The 19,850-nt window shown below is 41.8% G+C and overlaps 4 protein-coding genes across 4 annotated transcripts; 1 reads left to right on the top strand and 3 right to left on the bottom strand.

Annotated features, from left to right (window-relative positions):
* Positions 1-847: 847 nt before the first annotated feature.
* On the bottom strand, positions 848-6,830 carry LOC139306618 (NADH-ubiquinone oxidoreductase 75 kDa subunit, mitochondrial-like). The gene is made up of 19 exons (XM_070930518.1): positions 6,732-6,830; positions 5,708-5,784; positions 5,231-5,322; positions 4,999-5,106; positions 4,756-4,832; positions 4,573-4,654; positions 4,247-4,377; positions 3,942-4,127; positions 3,683-3,817; positions 3,362-3,476; positions 3,047-3,192; positions 2,831-2,959; positions 2,555-2,684; positions 2,259-2,419; positions 1,969-2,123; positions 1,703-1,878; positions 1,469-1,603; positions 1,279-1,351; positions 848-1,186 (listed from the first exon to the last, which is right to left on the bottom strand). The coding sequence occupies exons 2-19, from the start codon at positions 5,778-5,780 to the stop codon at positions 1,095-1,097; spliced, it is 2,196 nt and encodes a 731-aa protein (XP_070786619.1). The 5' UTR covers positions 5,781-5,784; positions 6,732-6,830; the 3' UTR covers positions 848-1,094.
* A 390-nt stretch (positions 6,831-7,220) lies between these two features.
* On the top strand, positions 7,221-10,856 carry unc50 (unc-50 homolog (C. elegans)). Its single transcript, XM_070930816.1, has 6 exons — positions 7,221-7,272; positions 8,415-8,686; positions 8,825-8,945; positions 9,067-9,206; positions 9,720-9,827; positions 10,261-10,856. Exons 2-6 carry the CDS (start codon positions 8,419-8,421, stop codon positions 10,395-10,397), a joined length of 774 nt encoding a protein of 257 aa, XP_070786917.1. The 5' UTR covers positions 7,221-7,272; positions 8,415-8,418; the 3' UTR covers positions 10,398-10,856.
* A 464-nt stretch (positions 10,857-11,320) lies between these two features.
* Positions 11,321-14,482, bottom strand: LOC139306675 (inosine-uridine preferring nucleoside hydrolase-like). Its single transcript, XM_070930619.1, has 8 exons — positions 14,353-14,482; positions 13,845-14,029; positions 13,577-13,756; positions 13,001-13,112; positions 12,748-12,884; positions 12,571-12,648; positions 12,364-12,480; positions 11,321-11,736 (listed from the first exon to the last, which is right to left on the bottom strand). The coding sequence occupies exons 2-8, from the start codon at positions 14,022-14,024 to the stop codon at positions 11,584-11,586; spliced, it is 957 nt and encodes a 318-aa protein (XP_070786720.1). The 5' UTR covers positions 14,025-14,029; positions 14,353-14,482; the 3' UTR covers positions 11,321-11,583.
* Positions 14,483-15,379: 897 nt separating this feature from the next.
* On the bottom strand, positions 15,380-18,698 carry LOC139306674 (inosine-uridine preferring nucleoside hydrolase-like). Its single transcript, XM_070930618.1, is given in 9 exon segments — positions 15,380-15,603; positions 15,689-15,805; positions 16,044-16,122; positions 16,649-16,784; positions 16,882-16,993; positions 17,468-17,573; positions 17,575-17,639; positions 17,820-18,000; positions 18,666-18,698. Coding segments are annotated over 8 exon segments (948 nt in total). The 5' UTR covers position 18,000; positions 18,666-18,698; the 3' UTR covers positions 15,380-15,450.
* Between the last annotated feature and the right edge of the window lie 1,152 nt (positions 18,699-19,850).

The raw sequence follows: 19,850 nt of genomic DNA, 5'->3' as shown, positions 1-19,850 counted from the left end.
AGCTTAGCTTAGCCTTAAAGACTGGAAATAGGAGAAAACAGCTAGCCTGGCTCAGTGCAAAGGTAACAAAATCCAGGCGGAGTGATTTCTTTGAGACTCCAGGAAGTCACTGCACACGGCCAAGAAAGTAAAGCCGTGAATCACCCTATGACACTTGAGTTTTACTACAGTTTAAACAAACAAGATATGATGTACGACAATATGTTGTTTATAAATGAACTCAAAGTCAGAGTATTTCCCAAAATGTCAAACTAATACTTTAAGTACAATTTGTGTGAATGATGGGGATCAGTCCTGTCAGCCAACTCAACTTGGAAATGTACTGTAAATCCATTCTTTCAAACAAGAGCTGTACAACAAACACTGTCCAAGGCAGGCAGGTCATTCGTGCCTTTACTCATAAAGTGGCCTTGACCTGATATCTGGAATCTGCCAAGACTTCCTTCTTCCAGTCCTCCTGCATGACAGCAGGCCTGTGCAGAAAGCCAGAGTTGACCATATTTCATAAGGGAGTACTTGGCAAATGCTGCCTGGAAAGTTCAAAAGTCAGACGTTTTAATATTTGAGGTATAACAGTTTAAGTTAGATTTTAGTTTTCTGTTCTTCTGGACATAAGTTAGAGATCTCAACTTTAAGATACAAAGAGTAATACTGCACTGCAAAGATACCATTACTATGACAGCTTTCATTTGGCATGCAACTTTGATGAAAGGTTGGTATCAACTGCTGCACAGCCTGAAGAAAATTCCCTTTAGACATTTCTAGAGTGAATCAAAAATGTGCATGTTGTTGACAAAGTTGGTTGGTCAACCAAAAATGCAATAAATGAGATCCACTCAAACTGGAGTCAAGACATTCGTAAGATTTTATTTATATTTCATACGTTTCTCAGTTTTATTCAACAAAGATCGTTCTCAGGAGTGAAAACGATTGAACTGTTTACAACAAGCATCAAGGACAACTTTAAATTAGGAGCGACGCTGAGTTAGTTCAGAGAAGTGTGTGTCGCTTCAGCAGAGGAGAGAGAGTTTATTGTTGTACTGTGTGTGGGCGTTACTGGGCGTTACTGGGCGTTACTGGGCGTTACTGGGCGTTCAGCAGACCGACGGCTCATCGACAGCGGCCGCTCCTTCCGTCACAGCTTTGACGCATTTGGCCATCGTCTGGGAAGCCCGGCTGATAGAGTCTGACCGCAGAGAGGGAGGGGGTATGAGAAGAATATTTTACATTTTTATATTTTTGCATGTGTGTGCCCTATTAAAAAAAACACACACTTACCTGTCATGTAGAAGTCTTTTGCTGTAAGTTGAGGTGGTACCAGGGGAGCCGCTATGAGGTCCTGGTTCACAGTCTGCAAATAAATAAAATGTGGCATTATAGTCTATACAACTCCAAATAATGACTCTATGGACATTTGTATTTGTGTGTGTGTGTGTGTGTGTGTGTGTGTGTGTGTGTATGTGTGTACCATGGCAAGTTCATTGGCCTGTTTGAAGTAGTTTGCCCCCTCTACATCGTCATAACGGACCAGATTAGGAGAGACCTCGGCTAGTCTGGATCGAACCTCTTCCAGAGAGTCGTAGGGCAGCGTCACACCAGCCAGCTGCAAAGACATTACTTTTAGAGACTGCTTTTGGTCAAATTAAATGTTAAGTGAGAGAGTGAATATTAGCATGTGCTACGTGAAGGGCTTCCAGCGTACTTCAGATATGACCCTGATGATCTTCCAGTCCTCTCTGGCCATCCCAGGGGCGGTGACAGCCACCCGGGTGTGTTGGCTCCTGCCTTCAGTGTTGACATACGTGGCGTTCTTCTCTGTGTATGCAGCACCAGGTAGGATGATGTCTGCCATTGGTGCTCCTACGTCACCATGGTGCCCTGAAGGGGTTGAAAATCATTTTTAATAAAATTAGTAACATCAGTTATTTACTTTCACTCTCACGGTTACCGCTGAATATGTGTGTGTACCCTGGTAGATGATGAGGCTGTCTTTAGGCAGGTCGGCTCTGGTGATGCAGCCGGCATCAGCTCCAAGCAGGAACAAGACTTTAGGTGGATTGTTCCTGATGGCGTCCACACCAGCCTTGTAGCCCAGGTCCAACGCAGCCACCTGACTGGCCACTCTGCTCACACACACACACACACACACAAGTATAAGCAGGAAGAATCTACTTTACCTCACTAATTGAGGAAGATCGTGTAGTCAAATCTGCAGCAAACATCAATTGATTGGCCTCGACAGCTTTGCCAAGTTGTACCTGTGCAGGACGTTGAGGACTTTCCACCCCTCTTCCACTCCACTGCTGGTTCTGGCGTTCTGAGCGATGGTGGAGACGGTGGTCAAAATGGCGGCCCCGTCTTCTCTCTGCAGAGCGCTGCTGCCCACAACCACTACTGGACGCTTGGCAGCTGACAGGACCTGGAGACAGGGAAAGGAAAGGAAACATTCCAAGTAAAAGTTCATCTGAGCGCTGCCAAAAAGGGAAATTCACATCAGCTCATAAATCAGCACCAAAATTCCTTTCAAATATCAATCAGACTGCGTGTCCATTACCTGGCAGAAGGGGTGTGTGCCGTTAGCCAGCTCCTTCAGCACTGACGTCTCCTCTCCCAGGTGGTCGTATGTGTAGCTCAGATCAACATTGTGGCCCACCATGGCAACACGCAGCTCATTATGGAGCCAACTGACAGAGGAAGAGGAAAGAGGAAGAAAGTGAAGCATATGTCCCCAAATGTCCAACATTTGTTTCAAGATAGCATAGAGAAAAGACAGATAAGTTTCAAAAGGAGCCATTAAATAACAAATGCAAATTGTGATGTATGAGTTTACCTCTTGCGAATTCTGGCGTTGAAGAGCGGGGCTTCGTAGCGTGGGTTGGTTCCTACGAGCAGCAGCAGGTCACAGTCCTCGATGCCAGCGATGCGAGAGTTCAACAGGTAGTTGGAGCGCAGGTCAGTGCTGTAGAGAGAGAAAGGAAACAACAGTGTCAGCTGATAAAACCGGGGACTCACTGCATTGTACAACTCTAAACCATCACAGTCTTACCCTGCCCCTGCCGTGGGGAAGAGCTCCTCAGTGCAGAGGTTTTCTGAGTTCAGTCTGTTGAGGAGGTCTTTGAGGGAGACCAGAGCTTCAGCGTCAGCCATCCCTCCTGCGATGACTGCTACCTCACTGCCCTGCATGCTCTGCAGCTACACACACACACGTATTTAAGCATACGGACTGAAATATGGTAAGATTACTAAAATGGCCCAGGGGATGCCTCGGCTGTCACAAATCACCTGTCTCCTATCAACATACAACAACTATAGAAGGAGGAACAAACACACACATCCAGTAAAGAAGCAAAAACACACTTACTGCTCCAGCAACACGAGTGAGAGCGTCCTCCCAGTTGGTCGGGGTCAGCTGACCTGAATCGTCCTTCACCATTGGTTGGGTCAGCCTCTGCCTCTTCAGACCATCATATGCAAACCTGAGGACACACATTTTTGTTTTCTTTAGTCAAGGTAAAGAGCAACATATATATTGCTTGTTAAGTGGATGAAGCACATTTGTGAGACAGATTTCTCACTTCTTCAATTCAATCTGAAACATGATTTTGACTTTTTAAAGTCCAGCGGGCAGCGTGTGGCACCTCCTACACCCATTTTTTCTGGCTTAGGTCTGTTTGTTTTTTACCTGGTCTTGTCAGAGATCCATTCTTCATTGACGTCTTCGTTCAACCTGGGCATCACCCTCATCACCTCACCGCCTCTTGTGCTCACCATGATGTTAGAGCCCACAGCATCCAACACATCAATCGACTCGGTTTTCCTGCATAGACAGCAGAAGACAGAATCAGACACAAAAATTAACACACTAACGAACCAAAATGCTTTAAACAACTGAAACAAATCACTCCAGGAAGTTTTAAAAAACTGTCAAACCCTTTTCCCACCTGGTCTCCCATGGTCGTGCAGTGAAAGCGTATGGTTTGGAAGTGAGTGCTCCGACAGGACAGACATCGATAACGTTGCCTGACAGCTCCGACATGAACATCTTCTCCACGTACGTCCCGATCTGCAGGTTGTTTCCTCTTCCTGTCGTTCCCAGGTCTTCAACGCCGGCAATCTCACTGGCAAAACTGCAACAAAAAAAAAACACACACAGGAATGCACGAATGTGCGGTTAGAGGATCAATTTTAGATTTCACCACACGAGATGACATTCCTGATGGATATAAGTATGATATATGACACATACCGGACGCAGCGTGTGCACTGGATGCAGCGGGTCATGATGGTTTTGATGAGCGGCCCGATGTTTTTGTCCTCCACCGCTCTCTTTCCCTCTGTGAAACGACTGCGGTCTGAACCAAACTGCATGGACTGATCCTGGGAACACAGCAGGCAGAGTGTTAACAAGACCACAAAATAAATATAATTTACCTCCATTGTGTTGGTGTGGCAGCAAATGTCCTCGGCAGCAGATATTTCAAAAACCTCAAACTAAATTGAAATGACCTGCATGTCTAGACACCACTAGGTGGACTGACCCTGTAACCTCGTTATACTAGCGAGTTTTGTTACCTGCAGGTCACATTCTCCTCCCTGATCACAGATGGGGCAGTCCAGAGGGTGGTTGGCCAACAGGAACTCCATCACTCCCTCTCTGATGAGACACACACACACACACACACAGACATCAATTAAGCCTGTTTACAATAGTTTATCAACCTGGGTGACATTTTTGCCTAAAGTTTGACTTTGTACCTGGCTTTGCGTGTCTTCTCTGAGTTGGTGAGGATGTTCCATCCCTTCATGACGGGCATGGCGCAGGCTGCTACCGGCTGAGGAACAAATCATAGCACACACACATCAATTAGACTGTAGTACTGCAAGTATTTACAGAAATGTCTATGCATTGGTTTCTAGTCTAATCTCAGTGTTCTCTGTGCAATTTAGATTGACTAGAAAAGTAATCTGCCTGCTGACCAATGAGATGCACTCTGTTACCTTTGGAGCTTTCTCAATCTCCACCAGACACATGCGACAGTTTCCCGCCACTGAGAGGCGCTCGTGGTAACAGAACCTGGGAATCTGGATTCCTGCCTTCTCACAGGCCTGATGGGGAAAGGAAACAACAACAACAAACGTTTAGAGTATTTGACAAATACAGTATACAATATGAAGGGACCATATGAAACATCTGTATTAGTTTGCAGTAAAATAATCAGATGTTTTTTACCTGCAGCACAGTAGTTCCAGGCTCCACCTCCAATGGTTTCCCATCCACAAACACTTCCACCATGTTGCTGGCAGCACGCACTGAAGTACGCACTGAAAGCGGATACACAAAGGTCAGCTTAACTGAAATTAAGTGAAACTTCACCAAGAAAATTCATCTGAAAATATATTCTGTTTCCTTAAAAGACAGATATATCTTTAAATGATGCATCTTAAATAAAATAAAGTAATAAAATACACTGAACCCAAATTAAAAAGAAATTATTCATGGGATGCTTTTAGAAAATAAATTAAATACAAGATACAGATATACTTACAATGAAATCATGAATTAAAAAATGTACTCCAAAACTACAAGTACACAAAGAAACTGCTTAATTAGAGTGAGGAGAATAATGTTGTTGGTTACCTTGACCTTGACACACACAAGTGTGTATACAGAAATACACAAACACACACACACACACACACGTCTTACCAGTGTTGGAGGGAGCCAGGCTGCCCTTGGCGGCTCCGGCTAGAGCTCGGCCGACGGTCGGCAGTCGCAACATGACGCTGTGAGAGGGAAACAGCGAGACAACTATTTATATGCTTGCAGATGTATTTTCTGTTGATCAACTAAAATTGACTACTGGTGTAAGCTCTACCCACAATTAATAAGGGTGTGTTTGTTTATTGATAAGTAAGAAAGCATGTCAGGTTTTTTACTAAAGCTGTCATAATCTCTGTACTGCAGACAATATACATGTTTGTACATCTCTTGTGGTTTTTGCACAATTTATTTTGTCTGTTTGATTTGTCTATTTCAGTTAAGTCAAATTACTTTTTATGTAAGAAGTATGCAAAATTAAGTACAGCCCTTGTTTCATTAGGGGAAGTAATTATGTCACTAACAATTACACAATCAAAACATTGTCTTATACCGCTCTCTGATCATTAATATTTACTGTTAAAAGTTGTATTAATTCTGCTTTTCAGCCCAAAGCCAGATGCCAATAAATGTTAATATATTTTAGGGAAATGAGGTCATCAATTTCGGACAAAGGACTTGAATAAGTTTGTGCAGGAGTATCTGATAAACTCGCAACCCAGTGACAGTGTATGTAACCACAGCCACAATAGCTAGTGCTAGTTAGCTTAATAGCTGTCACTGTCAACAATAACAAGTGATATTGTCACTCAAACACGTAGTTAACGTTTCAATGAGATAATGCACAGAGAACAAGAGCAGAACTTCCGAAACATACTGACATAACAAAATGTTAAGAACGATAATATACAGTTTACAGCTAGTAAAGAGCATGAACCTTCCAATGAGGACTCCTTGCTTGCAGGCTAACGGCGTTAGCTAAGAGTACTACTCAAGGACACGGCATTGTACGGGTTGTAAGAGGGTTACTGGAAGTAATAAGGTCAAACACTTCACTTTCCTCTGGTCTGCAAATAAATGACATATAGATTTAAACGTGTGTATGAGTGCATAATATGTTTCTGGTTCTTACCTTTCGCTATTTGGCCTTCTTGACCAGAACAGCGGTGATCTGAGTTATGCCACCAGTCAAATAGCTAGGCGCAGTTAGCGGAAATAGCATGGTGTCCTCCTTCCGCTTGTGAGGCGGTCCCAAATTTCACAATAAAAGTAACATATTCACATCAATATGTCACTAACCATAACTAATTCAATAAATGTATTATCAGTAAACTGCCGTAAAGAATTTTGTAATTCATACCTGATTTGCTATTGGGCTAACTGATATTGGCATGTTCTGAAAATAACAACCTTTATTTACTGATACTTATACTATCTCTTTCTTTCTTTCTTTCTTTCTTTCTTTCTTTCTTTCTTTCCTTCCAGAGACGGGCTTACATCACTGCAGGAGATTCTGACTTTCACCTCTCACTACATTTCCCATGATGAACCGGCTCTTACCGGAAGTAGCTACGTGTTCATTTTCGCGACAGTTCAGGAAGCAACATTACAAACAGCTACAGAAACGAACAAGAGTTGGTGCTTTCTCCTGTGAAGGAGTACAGCTGAAACAGGTGAATATTATTCCGAGTAAATAAGTTGAATTGTTTAGCTAATAACAAACCGTCGTCTTTGCGTTCAGTCTATTACTAATAAGCCTGACCAGGCCTTCTCATCTTATTAAAGTTGTTAGCAACAAGCTAACTGTGTCTGCTAGCAAACACAGCGTCAACTTACAAGGAAATTAAATATATCAGTGCTTGTTGGGGGTAAAACTGCTATTGCGCTGTAGGTTAACAATGCAATTGTCATATAGGAATACATTTGTATAATTAGGAGATTTCTTGTGTACCTTAGTCAATGTGTAGCATAGGTGTGCAGTAGCATCCTCTGTTTCTGTGTTGTCATTATTTTAAAGCCGTTTGCGAAACAACGTTAGCAACTTTTGATACTGATCAGTGATAGCATGCTATTGGACAACCAATTTAAAAGGGTGTAGTATAGAAATTTTAGATACATGACTGTGTGTCTTTTATTAAAACTGTCACAACTAAACTACAGGACTGGTTTGGCGTGGTAGTAAATTCTCTGTGTTCGTAGGACAGGAATTGTCTAGTTAAGCTGTTGAAAAGTATTATGCCTGTATGTAAGCTCCCTGTTATTTCTTTACTATGGGTTTATATTTAGTTTTATGAAATACTTTATATACTGGCACCATAGAAGCTGTACTCTTAAAATCCTTAATCCTAAATGTGTCAGTAGATTTATATAGCCGGAATATATCATACATAACATATCAGGTAAGGTTTGAAAAGTATGGGATATATTTTCTTGCTATCCCGATTGATATAAATACAACAATTACAGTGGTTTTATCTTTGTCGCTGAAGATTACGTTGCTCTTCATCTAGAGAGTGACAGAATAAAACAACATAACTCTAAGACGTCTCTAAGATGAAGCATACACAGACTAACTTTCAAAATGAGAACATTGCATCAGGTGCTAAAGTTGATCATTTATAAACCCACAATATTGCATAATACAGTGTAGGTTTGTTTTATTGGTTATTCTGCATTTCGTTCAAGATCAAAGTGCTGAACTTCCTCAGGATGTGTACAGCAATTCAACCTTTCTTTCTTCTCCGTCATTTTCCATTCTTCCCCTACTTGTCCTTACCTCCCTCCTTTCACGTGCTCTTTCTAATCTCATATTCAGCACCATGTTGCCAACCACCTCGCCGCACAGCAACGGCGCCCTCGGTTCCAGAGACGCTGCACGTCACACGGCAGGCGCCAAGCGCTACAAGTACCTGCGACGGCTGCTCCATTTCAAACAGATGGACTTTGAATTTGCCATGTGGCAGATGCTGTACTTGTTTACATCACCACAGAGAGTCTACCGCAACTTCCACTACAGGAAACAGACCAAGGACCAGTGGGCCAGGGACGACCCTGCTTTCCTGGTCCTGCTTAGCATCTGGCTATGTGGTAAGTCACCTGACCTTGTCAATAAACATGCATTGGTCAAGTCTTGATGATAGCATCTGTCCATTCATATCCACCTCTTCTCTTTTGGGGTGGTTTGATTAAATGTATGAAATGAACACTCCCTCTGTTCCTCTGCAGTGTCAACAATAGGTTTTGGTCTCGTGCTGGACATGGGGGTCCTGGAGACTCTGAAGCTGCTGCTGTGGGTGGTTATTGTTGACTGTATAGGAGTCGGTCTGCTCATATCAACCCTCATGTGGTGAGTAGGTATTGATATTTTCTCTAGTTACTGTCATCATGTTTTTGACTTAAATTGTCTGTACACAAATGTTAAAACTGAACTCTAAGGTTCACTGCATGTGAAATATTACTTGTTCCAGGGTTATCACCAACAAATACCTGCTGAAACATCCCAGCAAAAACTTTGATGTGGAGTGGGGCTATGCATTTGATGTTCACCTCAATGCTTTCTACCCGCTTCTAGTCATCCTGCATTTCCTGCAGCTCTTCCTCATCAACCGTGAGTACATTGTGACTCTGTGTGTCTGAAATTACAACATATAATTCAAGGCATTAAATGATCTTTAGTACAGTTAAATGTGTATCATATGTGCTAAATACACTCGTGATATCACTTAGCTTATGGGCGTGTTTCACTTTGTTTCGATGTCATCATTTGTCCTCATGTGGATGATTCGACCTTCCTTAATGTCAGTGTTATTAAATAAATCATCAGGTTCACATCATTATGGACATTTCTTCAGAAGAAAGCTGAAGACACAGCAGATTTTATCTGTGTGCTTGATGAAAGTTTACTGAAAAGATTTCATACAAAAATATTTCTTCTAACTAAAATGAGAAGAAACTCTCTTTATTTACTTCACCAACGAAAGATTATACTAATAACAATCAAATGTGACTTTAACTCTGATGTTTTGAAGATATAAACTAAATCAGGTGTAGAAATGAACCCTGTTTAGAATAAATCGTCCTCCTGAATCTCCTCACTTACAGTTTGTTTTGTGTGTTTCAGATGTGGTGGTCATAAACTCAGACTGGTTCCTGGGATACTTTGTTGGGAACACTTTGTGGCTGATCGCCATCGGTTATTATCTCTACATCACGTTCTTAGGATACAACGGTAAGTCCCATTCACAATTGAATTGATTGTTCTCAAACTGTTTTTCATCTTCATCTTATGTGATAGTGAATTGATAATTTTTGGGATTTAATTGAACAAAATAGGCTAGACTTTAAAGACATCAACTTAGGTTTTAGGAAATTGTGATGGCCATTTTCTATCATTTTCTGACATTTGACAGACAGATATATATATATATATATATATATATATATTATATATTATATATGTATTATATATGTTATTGTTGGTTACTGCCCTAAATCTATTCTCGTAACCATGAATACTTGTGTTTATTTCCATCTAAGCACAGTCTGTTTTCACTAAAGGAGTAGGAATATAGTGTTTATTTTAATGTGACTATAAATCTGTAATGTTGACACAAAGTGTCTGCTGTGTGTGCTGATGTATTCGTCTTGTGTCTTGCACACAGCTCTACCCTTCCTGAAGAACACAGTGGTGCTGCTCTACCCCTTCGCTCTGCTCGGCCTGCTCTACGTCCTCTCCGTCTGTCTGGGCTGGAACTTCACTCAGGGTCTCTGCTGGTTTTACAAGTACAGAGTCCAGTAGAACCAGTTTTCCTCTGATGTTGGACACTAGTTGGCTCCAGGCCGACTCAAAGTCTGTTTTCGACTCACATCTAGGTGACAACGAATCCATGTCCAGCTTCTGTGAGTCAACTCCTGGTTGAGAAGGACTCGGCCTCTGGTTGACTCTCAATAAACTGGGACTTTTGGTTGATTGACGCTGAGCTGGTTGACTTTCTGTTTGGCTCTTATGTTGAGCTGGAGCTCTAAAGTCAGCGAGCAGCAGCGATGAGTCTGGACTAGTTGCAGAAACAGATGAGATACAGCTTTTATTGTTGTTCTTTTTGTATGATTTGTAAATAGTATTGTGGCAGGTTGTAATATATACGCCGATGATTGTTTCTGAAGAGGAAGAATTTGCTTTGTTTCTTTGAGTTTTCTTAAAAAAAGACTGAAAAAAATCAAATCCTGCTTATTGAAGAGAAAAAAGGAAAATGGAACAACATGGGATGCAAACTTTTTTTTTCTCCTTTTCTTTTTTTCTTAAAGTGTACATTCCAAAGCACTTTCAATAAAAGGTTTTATTAACTTAAATTGCCTCAGTTTTATACCCTGTAGGAATAAATCAGATCTATACTTTCCTGTTGCTTCTCTGAGAAATGTTTTCATCGACGGCGGGACTCTCGTAATGTAGTAACATGCCAACGACTCACGGGGGCGCTGTTGCAGTGATGCTTTTGGTGAAGTGAAGCATCTATAGTTGAACAAAACTAAGAAGTAATTTATTTAGCCATTAGTTTTTTTATGTGGTGTCAAAATACTACAATATTAGATTTGTGGTGAGACAATCGTGTGTAATAATCTCTCAGGACCTTTCTTGGGAAGAACTATGTAATTTGGAAAATAGAGACAATATTGTGGGATTGCACACATAGTCAGTTGATTTGAGTTTTAAGAAAGAACCAGGGAAGTGTACAGTAATAACACAGAGTTTATATGCAGTTGTTGTTGAGGAGTGCACATATGAAACAATATCTTTATAGTAGAGTGACAGGCTACAACAACCAATCAAAAAAGGAGTAGTAGGATCAGTAATGGATAAAAAAACATCCCCATTGTATCCCAGAATACATCAGAAACCCAGAAGTATAAAATACTCTATGGGCAGTTGTGTTTGGGATAATTATAAAGGAGTATGAACTGTTACACTGTGGCTCAGAGAAGCCATGCTATTTCAGTGCACGCATCAACATTTGCTTGAACTTCTCCAAGTCAACTTTCTTCAAGATGATGGCCTTGTGTTTCTTCTTCAGCAGGTCCATGTAGTCCAGGACCATCATGCCTCGGGTGTAGGTCCCCTCTAGCTCCACTGTCACTGCAACCTGGAAGTGTGGAGGGAATACTGAAACCTCTTGTCTTGCCTGGAAAACCTGTGCTTTAACTACTTCATGATTAGGCAGTGGTTTCATAAACAAATACACTGCTTAGATAAGTTCATACTCCTCATGGTAGAAAAATGGATTATGTGAAATGATTTGTAATACCATGTGAAGTCTGGTTTGTCTCTGTGTCTTGGTTAGATAACACAAGGGATCATAATTACTTAATAACATACTTTGTGTGGGAGCTGCAGGCTGTCTGGTACTCGTGATTATGATAGAAGTTCAATATGTTCTCTGTTCGCTTTGTCTCATGTGCAAACTCAGACATCTGTAGCCACTGGGTACGACCTGTTTATCTCATATTTTGTATGACGACTTTAGGACATAAAAGCTGAAGACAAAGTGGGACTTTATCTGAGTATTTAGAATAACAAAGGAATTGGAATTCCAGTGTAAAATACTGGACACACTCAATATAGGTCATAACTTAAATAACTATAACTTAACATAAAAATAATAGCATCTCCAGTATAAAACGTACAAAAACACAGTGCACCTCATTTAAAGTGCTGAAAAGTGAACATGTGGAAGAGGAATATGTTAAAAGGATCAACGCTGTGTTTTAACCTGTTCGCTCTCCGTCACCAGAGTGTCTTCGATGGCTGCAGCCAAAGCGTAGGTGTCACAGGTGTTGAACCCAGGTCCGCCCACCAGCTCCTTTTGATACCGCTCAGTCTGGACCATCTGCAGTGACAACGAACAAAACAACAAATTGAACATGCGTGACATTTTCTCTGAATTCTTCTTCAGCCTGTTGAAATTTAACACTCGTACCTTCCTGGTGTGGCTTGAAATTCTCTCCATGAAGCGAGCCTTGTCTGTGTCTTGGGCCAGCCAAACGTCACAGAAAGACTGAGGACACGAAGAAAGTATTTTTGTACCATTTCAGGTTTAGTGTCTCTGACTATCGTGAATACTCCAGTGACAGTTGTGTTCATTGTTATTACAGACCCATGGCAGGCTGTTCCTGCAGCTGAACTCCCAGGTGGCGATGTAGGTGGGACAGGTGTAGCGGTCCAACACAACGTAGGCCGCCTCGGGGTCAGCCACGAAGTTAAACTCTCCACACACTGTGGTGTTCCCCCTGGCTGCACACACACACACACACACACACACACAATACGTTCCCTCCATGTTTACTGTATAAAACAATGTCTGACATTGAATTTAACTCTTAAAAGACACACAAACACAGAGAACACACATTCAGTGTTTCCTCCCATGATGTAGAGCGCCTTCAGCTTCTCGGGGAAGGAAGGGTCCAGTTTTACTGCAACAGCCAGGTTAGTGAGGGGCGCCGTAGCAACCAGACTCACCTGCACACAGAGCAAGTGAGAGAAAAAACAAGTACAGCTTTTAAAGGTATCCATCACCTGCTGCAGTAGGTGATGGATACACGGTCGGTGCACGACAGGAGGTCAGAGTTCACAATCAGGCTGATTTAATTAAAAACACTTCTTCCTAAATATATCGACGGATCTCATTATATGAATAGGAACTTTTTATGTTACCCTTTAAAACAAAAGTCAATATAATAAAGAAGACCAGTTTTTTCACTAACAATCCAGGCTTGTATTGTTTAATGAGCAAAAATCTATATTTTGATTTACTGTTAATATTCTCCTGACAGACGGTGGGAATGACGGTGCTCTTTTTAATACACATACACATCAACTTTACAAACTTTCTAAGACTACTGGTGTTAGGGAAAGCATGATATCATGTGCTAGACTGATGCATCTGTCCACAGTTCTCAGATGGTGTTTGAGGTTCTCCTCACCTCTCCCGGGTTCTCTTTCACAATGTCGATGATGGCCTGAACAGCTTTTTTCTCCTGCAGCAGCTCCAGCCCTGGAGCGTCAGGATCCGGGACGTCGCCCAGCCCGTCCTTCCCGTGGAAGTCTCCAGCGTGGAGTTTTCGAGCCAGCAGGGGCTCAGTACAGCCGCGGTACACCGGGATCTGTGGGAAGTCATTTTACAGGTTTCCCCGCATGTAACATACAATACATTGTCATTACATTATATTCAATCACTGACATAAAACTTACATCCAGTCTGTTGCAGACCTTCAGGACTCGCAGTGTGTTCTTGAGGACGTTCTCCAGGGGCGTGTTGCCGTGGCAGCAGGTGATCCCCAAAATCTCCACATCGGGGTCCGCGAGGGCCACCATGATGGCCTGAGCATCATCCACCCCTGTGTCCACGTCAAGGATCAACTTCTTCTTCATCTTATCTGAAAGACATGGAAGGAGGAGGAGGAGGATGCGTGAGTTGGATATTCGACAGACATTGTCAGTTTAGATTTAGATTTCTAGGTTTTGATCTAGTTTTGTTTCCTTGTCTTCAAAAGGGAACATTTATCAGTTTCTTCCTGGAACCCGACTCACATCCACACCGTCTGCTGTGTGAGCAAATACCACTCAAGTCAAGTCAATCATTCGAGTTGCTGAAACTCCAGTTCTCCACATCATTGGTTAAACGATATATCTGGCAAACCAATCCGTCATTAATCGATTGATAAATTGGGTAAGAAACCAGGCAGAGAGATGAACTTACCTGTTTCAGCAACGAGATCAACCCTTTTCCAAAGTACAGATCCTTTGTAAAGTTAAACTTCCCTCTGCTGCTTCTTATACAGAAGGACATGTGGGAAGGTTATGCAACAGAACGAAAGACCACATTCATATGCTCTTAGCCAATGCCGGCATAGCTGAGGCAGGTTGTTGTTTTGCTCAAGCCAACATTTAGGCTCCTCCTCCTGCTAAAACTGTTTTTATATGAGGCTTTGAAACAGGAATGCCACATGAATATCTATGTTAGTTCTAAATATGTTGACCTAGAAATCGTTGCTTATTCATGCGTTAATGAGTTTATCATCAGTGTGATATCTTGGGATGTCAGTTATCGTCTTCAGGTCTGCAACCACACAATGCTTTTGTCTTTTTATGGCAAGTTCAGAATGAAATGAAAGTAAAAGTCTCTGTTTTGCGTTCTCTGAGGACGGTGGTCGTCCCTGGCTGTACAGTTTTAGCACAGCTTGGTATTGAGGCTGTTTGGATGAAGGATTTGAACAACCACACTGCACATCATGTGCTGAAACTTTCCCACTTGTGTCACATGTGCAGATCTGTGATTCAATCTTTCCAGCATGATAGTAATGATAGTCTGGGGATAAACATGTTTCTGACTGTGAGAGAATCTCCTACGTTTCATGTTTTGCATGTGAAGGCAAATTTAATTGAGACCAAACAGGAGCTTTATGGGTTTCTGTGGTGAATCCAAAGTCTGTGAAACATATGGTTGATGTCTCCGTGAAGATGGAGAAAAAATGACTCACTTCCTGCTCCAAATGATCTGCCTTTTGTTTTTCACTTTTCTTGTGGGCAAACATGGCTGATGGGTCTTGTAGATTTTAATGGATTTTAATTTGTGCAACCCAAATGAAAGGATTTATATTCATAAAGTGTCGTCATGTTTGACAGGTCTGTACGAATGTAGTTGTTATAGGTACATATCAAGTCTCTCTCCTCTGGAGAAATCATTACAGGTGTTTTTAAAAAAGACAACATTAAAGATCTAGTGCTTCGTTCAAATGTACTTTCTTATTTATTTCAGTGAACCACATCCATGTCATCAGCTTGTCACAGTCTCACTCTACTTCAGAGAGTTCACAAACATTTGCTTGAACTTCTCCAAGTCAACTTTCTTCATGATGAAGGCCTTGTGCTTCTTGTTCAGCAGCTCCATGTAGTCCAGCACCATCATGCCTCGGGTGTAGGTCCCCTCCAGCTCCACTGTCACTGCAACCTGGTGGAAGAAGACAAGAAGAAGGTGTTGGAAAATGATTTAAACAAGAAATATTTTGTACTTTAAACAGATAAAAGCTGCTCACCTCCTCACTCTCCGTTATGAAGGTGTCGTCGATGGCGGCAGCCATGGCGTAGGTGTCGCAGGAGTTGAACCCTTTCCCTGCTGTGATCTCCTTTTGATAGTCTTCTGACCGAGCTTTCTGCAGAAACAACACATCACGAAGAGACATTTAGGCGTGTTGTGACTGAAGACCGTTTGTCATAAGTTCAGTATTTATAGTTGCCACCCTGCTTATTCTTGTAACTCTCATGTGTGGCAGCAAAAACCATCAGTCATGTTATCTTATATTTGTCATTTTACACATTTGCACAATCCACTTTCTGTGTGAGTGTGGTGTACACACAAGTACCACATCATGGTAATCTGCACACTCTTACCTTCATGGAGAGGCTTGTAATCTTTTTCATGAAGGCAGCCTTCTCTGTGTTTTGGGACAGGCAGCGGTCTCAGAAAGACGAGGGAGGAAAACAGAGAGAGTGCAAATCAGGTCTTTGTGTACTTTGATTAAATCAGAAAAGGTTAAATCGAATTACGGGGTGAGTTTTGTGGAACATGTCAAAGGACAGAACTGCCTCTTTGTTCTCTCCAAGTTTGGCTCATTGGCTTGACATTGAAATCTTTATACAGCTGAATCCAGATGTATTGCTTTTGATATTTGATATTGGATTCATAGATTTAAACTGCATTAATAATTAATAAAGTAACTGATATTTCTCCATGTATGCATACATGAATGACAGTCAAGGGCAGTTTTATATATTGCCTGGCCTCCTAAAATGGCTGTTTTTGTAAGCTATGTTACAGCTTGAGATGCTACATTGACTTCCTGTTCACATAGTTTACGATATAAACCAGCACCAGTACAAATCTTTTGGGTCACAGGTACCTCTTTACTATTAAGGTACTATTAAGCCAAACATCCAGGAAGTCTGACATCTCCTTCAAACACAAACTAGACTAGAGTTGTGTTTTCAGCCTCACCCATGGCAGGCTGTTCCTGCAGCTGAACTCCCAGGGGGCGATGTAGGTGGGACAGGTGTAGCGGTCCAGCACAACGTAGGCCGCCTCGGGGTCTGCCACGAAGTTAAACTCTCCACACACTGTGGTGTTCCCCCTGGCTGCACACACAGTCATAACCACATGAAGGCAGAGATGGAAATCACATAGAGATTCATCGAGTGCATGTTTTGAAGTGAATGACGTAACGTAACGTACAGTCAGTGTTTCCTCCCATGATGTAGAGCACCTTCAGCTTCTCGGGGAAGGAAGGGTCCAGCTGTAATGCGACGGCCAGGTTCGTGAGGGGCGCCGTAGCAACCAGACTCACCTGCACACAGAGCAAAGGAAAACAAATACAGGGGTGGGGGGTATGTTAGGAAGCAATATGAATTGAAAGGGATCACAAGGGACCCAGTAGGACCCCACAACCCACCCCAAACCCTCCACCACATGTGACTCTTAAAGGCCCTGTGAGCAAAGAGTCCTACATGAATACACAATCTACTGCCAAAGTTAGAGCAGTTTCACTTATTTCATTTTTCACTTCAGATTCTGGTATTTGTGCTTTAGTCTGTGCTTTTCTTAGTGTTTGGAAGTGGGTGGGGCTTTGGAATAAAGATGAAGTCATGCACCAATCAGGATTTAGCATACATTTGAATCAAAATGTGATGACAGTTGATGGGTTGTTTGCTCACTCTTGATCAAATCTGACCAAACCACGCCTCCAATGTCCTGATAAAGCAGATTAGCTGAGTTTCTGACTGTTAAACTCTTTATTATTGAGTCCTGGTGTTTGTCTCACCTCCCCGCGGTTTTGATTGACAATCTTGACCATGGCTGGCACGCCTCTTTTCTTCTGCAGCAGCTCCAGGCCTGGAGCGTCTGGATCTGGGACGTCGCCCCTTCCTGTGATAATCTCCAGCGTGGCGTTTACGGGCCAGCAGGGGCTCTGAACAGCCGCGGTACACTGGGATCTGTCGAGTACGAGGGATTGTGCTTGAGTAGGGGTGTGTCGCCCAGTCCCAGCTGCTAATATTAACCCCTCAAACCCCCTAAATCCAACCACTGAGTCACCATACCTCTGTCGGCTGCAGTTACCTAAAGCAGTCAATCAAAAGTCACATATTCGAAAAAGAAATCTCACACAAACTTACATCCAGCCTGTTGCAGACCTTCAGGACTCGCAGTGTGTTCCTGAGGACGTTCTCCAGGGGCGTGTTGCCATAGCAGCAGGTGATGGCCAAAATCTCCACATCGGGGGCCGCGAGGGCCACCATGATGGCCTGAGCATCATCCACCCCTGTGTCCAAGTCAATGATCAACTTCTTCTTCATTCTACATTCAACACGAAAAGATTCACTCCTGAAGGAAGAAGAATACTGCACAGGTCTCCTTAAAGCTGCTCTACTGATCAATATTTTTATATCAACAGGGAGCTGATTTCAGTGAAAAAGCTCTGATGAACCCACTTTACCGGGCCAGCACCTAACAGCAGACGGACAACGTTAGCAACTAGCTGCTGTACATAGTGGAGCACTTAAAGAGCCAGATGTTTTCCTCTGGAGCATTCAGTTTCTGTGCAGCACATATCTGGGACTCATTCCAGGAAAACTCTTCCTCAACAAAGCTTTAAATGTTTCTGTGTCCCACTCACTGCCTTGTATTGAGTTACATTTGGGACTATTCATACATATATAATTTCTATTTGTATATTTATTCTGTTTAATTCCATTTCAGCTTAGTTTTATCTGTCTATTTTCTTTATTTATATGTCTTTTTGTATTGACTTGTATCTGTTTCATATCTTGCCAGTACATTTTTATATCTTATGTAAATCACTCTGAATTGCCTTGCTTTTAAAAGGTGCTATACAAATAAACTTACCTTGCCCTGTCTTGACATTATGGATAAAAACACATGCATGGGAATAACAAGAGTTCTCAGCCAAACTGTCAAATATCTATAGTTTAAAACAGTGAAAATAACATTAAAATCCTCACCTGTGGAGCGGATCTTGACTGATGTCTGCTGCTGTTTGCATTGAGAGCAGAGTGGCGGTCTGAAGAGCCGCCTTTTAAACACCACAAACACACACATGGGAGTTGCTTATGCAAGAGGCAAAAGGCAAACCCCCACCTGGGTGTGTTTCTGCACAAATGTTATATAAATGTATTTTTTTTATTGCCGTTACAGCAGCATTTGTTGACTTCTAAAGAAGATGGATAAACTATCAGTAGTTGTTTGAACTTGGAAGTAAATTTTGATAAGACTTAACGACATTCATAGCTGCCTCTGAGGTTGAGGCTGTTTACTGCTTTAGAGGAACAACAACAACCGAACAACAGAAAGGAGGAAGCACCATGTGACCGACAGTGTCACAAACTTTGTTCTGCTGCTGGTGCAGAGAGATATAGCCACTATCTTGTAATTAAAGAATTATTTTAAGGTTTAAGATGTGCAGATTGACTTTTCCTTTCAAGAAATGTCCCTGCAAATGACAGTCTAACGAGGACAAGAATGCTTACTTTATGAAGTCTAATTAAAGTAGGCCTAATGATAAAGTGCTGCTGCAGGAATCTACAGGAAAGTGTTGAAAACAAGGGGTTTTCTAGCTATCTAGTAGAGGAGTAACTGCACTGCTTTGAATATAACCATGCGCAGATTTTTGATTTAAAATGTAACATATAAATAAAATGTGTGTCCCTTGATAATGTTGCGGGGTTGTTTTCCCTGGTATGTCAAAGATGTTGCAGTAAAATCATTAGTGTGTATGCTCCTCCTCACTCGCAAAAAACTACAAAATGTACTTGTGTTTGCTTGTATATATAACATGTTGTAAGGCTGCTCAAGTGTGTGCGGGGCTACAAATGTAATAATCATGTCATGTAAAAGATTATTTGGCACCAACATAAGGTGTATGGAGGGACATTTGTGCAGCCGTTTATCACCACATCTGTTGTAAAAACTCAAACTCTTGAAAAAGCAAAAGGCCACAACAAATGTCTAAAAATAAAAAGCCACATATGAATTAAAAAAACAGACACCGCAAATACGAAAAGTCCAAACAAGAATCCCCACTCAAATTAAACACAGCTTTATCATGTTTTATTTTAAGATGCAAGTCAAATATTTGCCACTTTTGAGATGGCTTTTGATAGAGTTTGTAATGTACTATTTATATTGTT

The sequence above is a fragment of the Enoplosus armatus genome, chromosome 24 (genome assembly GCF_043641665.1).
Source record: "Enoplosus armatus isolate fEnoArm2 chromosome 24, fEnoArm2.hap1, whole genome shotgun sequence".
In the NCBI taxonomy this organism is placed as follows: Eukaryota; Metazoa; Chordata; class Actinopteri; order Centrarchiformes; family Enoplosidae; genus Enoplosus; species Enoplosus armatus.
This window is presented reverse-complemented; position numbering and strand designations above follow the sequence as displayed.

Excerpts from the sequence above, each read along its gene's own strand:
- LOC139306618 (XM_070930518.1), bottom strand. The coding sequence starts at position 5,780 with ATGTTGCGACTGCCGACCGTCGGCCGAGCTCTAGCCGGAGCCGCCAAG. Across the intron at positions 5,323-5,707 it reads CCTGGCTCCCTCCAACACTG|TGCGTACTTCAGTGCGTGCT; the intron begins GTAAGACGTGTG and ends ATCCGCTTTCAG. Across the intron at positions 2,124-2,258 it reads GTCCTCAACGTCCTGCACAG|AGTGGCCAGTCAGGTGGCTG; the intron begins GTACAACTTGGC and ends GTGTGTGAGCAG.
- unc50 (XM_070930816.1), top strand. The coding sequence starts at position 8,419 with ATGTTGCCAACCACCTCGCCGCACAGCAACGGCGCCCTCGGTTCCAGA. Across the intron at positions 8,946-9,066 it reads CTCATATCAACCCTCATGTG|GGTTATCACCAACAAATACC; the intron begins GTGAGTAGGTAT and ends TACTTGTTCCAG. Across the intron at positions 9,828-10,260 it reads CACGTTCTTAGGATACAACG|CTCTACCCTTCCTGAAGAAC; the intron begins GTAAGTCCCATT and ends TCTTGCACACAG.
- LOC139306675 (XM_070930619.1), bottom strand. The coding sequence starts at position 14,024 with ATGAAGAAGAAGTTGATCCTTGACGTGGACACAGGGGTGGATGATGCT. Across the intron at positions 12,885-13,000 it reads CATGGGAGGAAACACTGAAT|CCAGGGGGAACACCACAGTG; the intron begins GTGTGTTCTCTG and ends GTGTGTGTGCAG. Across the intron at positions 12,649-12,747 it reads GCAGGAACAGCCTGCCATGG|TCTTTCTGTGACGTTTGGCT; the intron begins GTCTGTAATAAC and ends TCGTGTCCTCAG.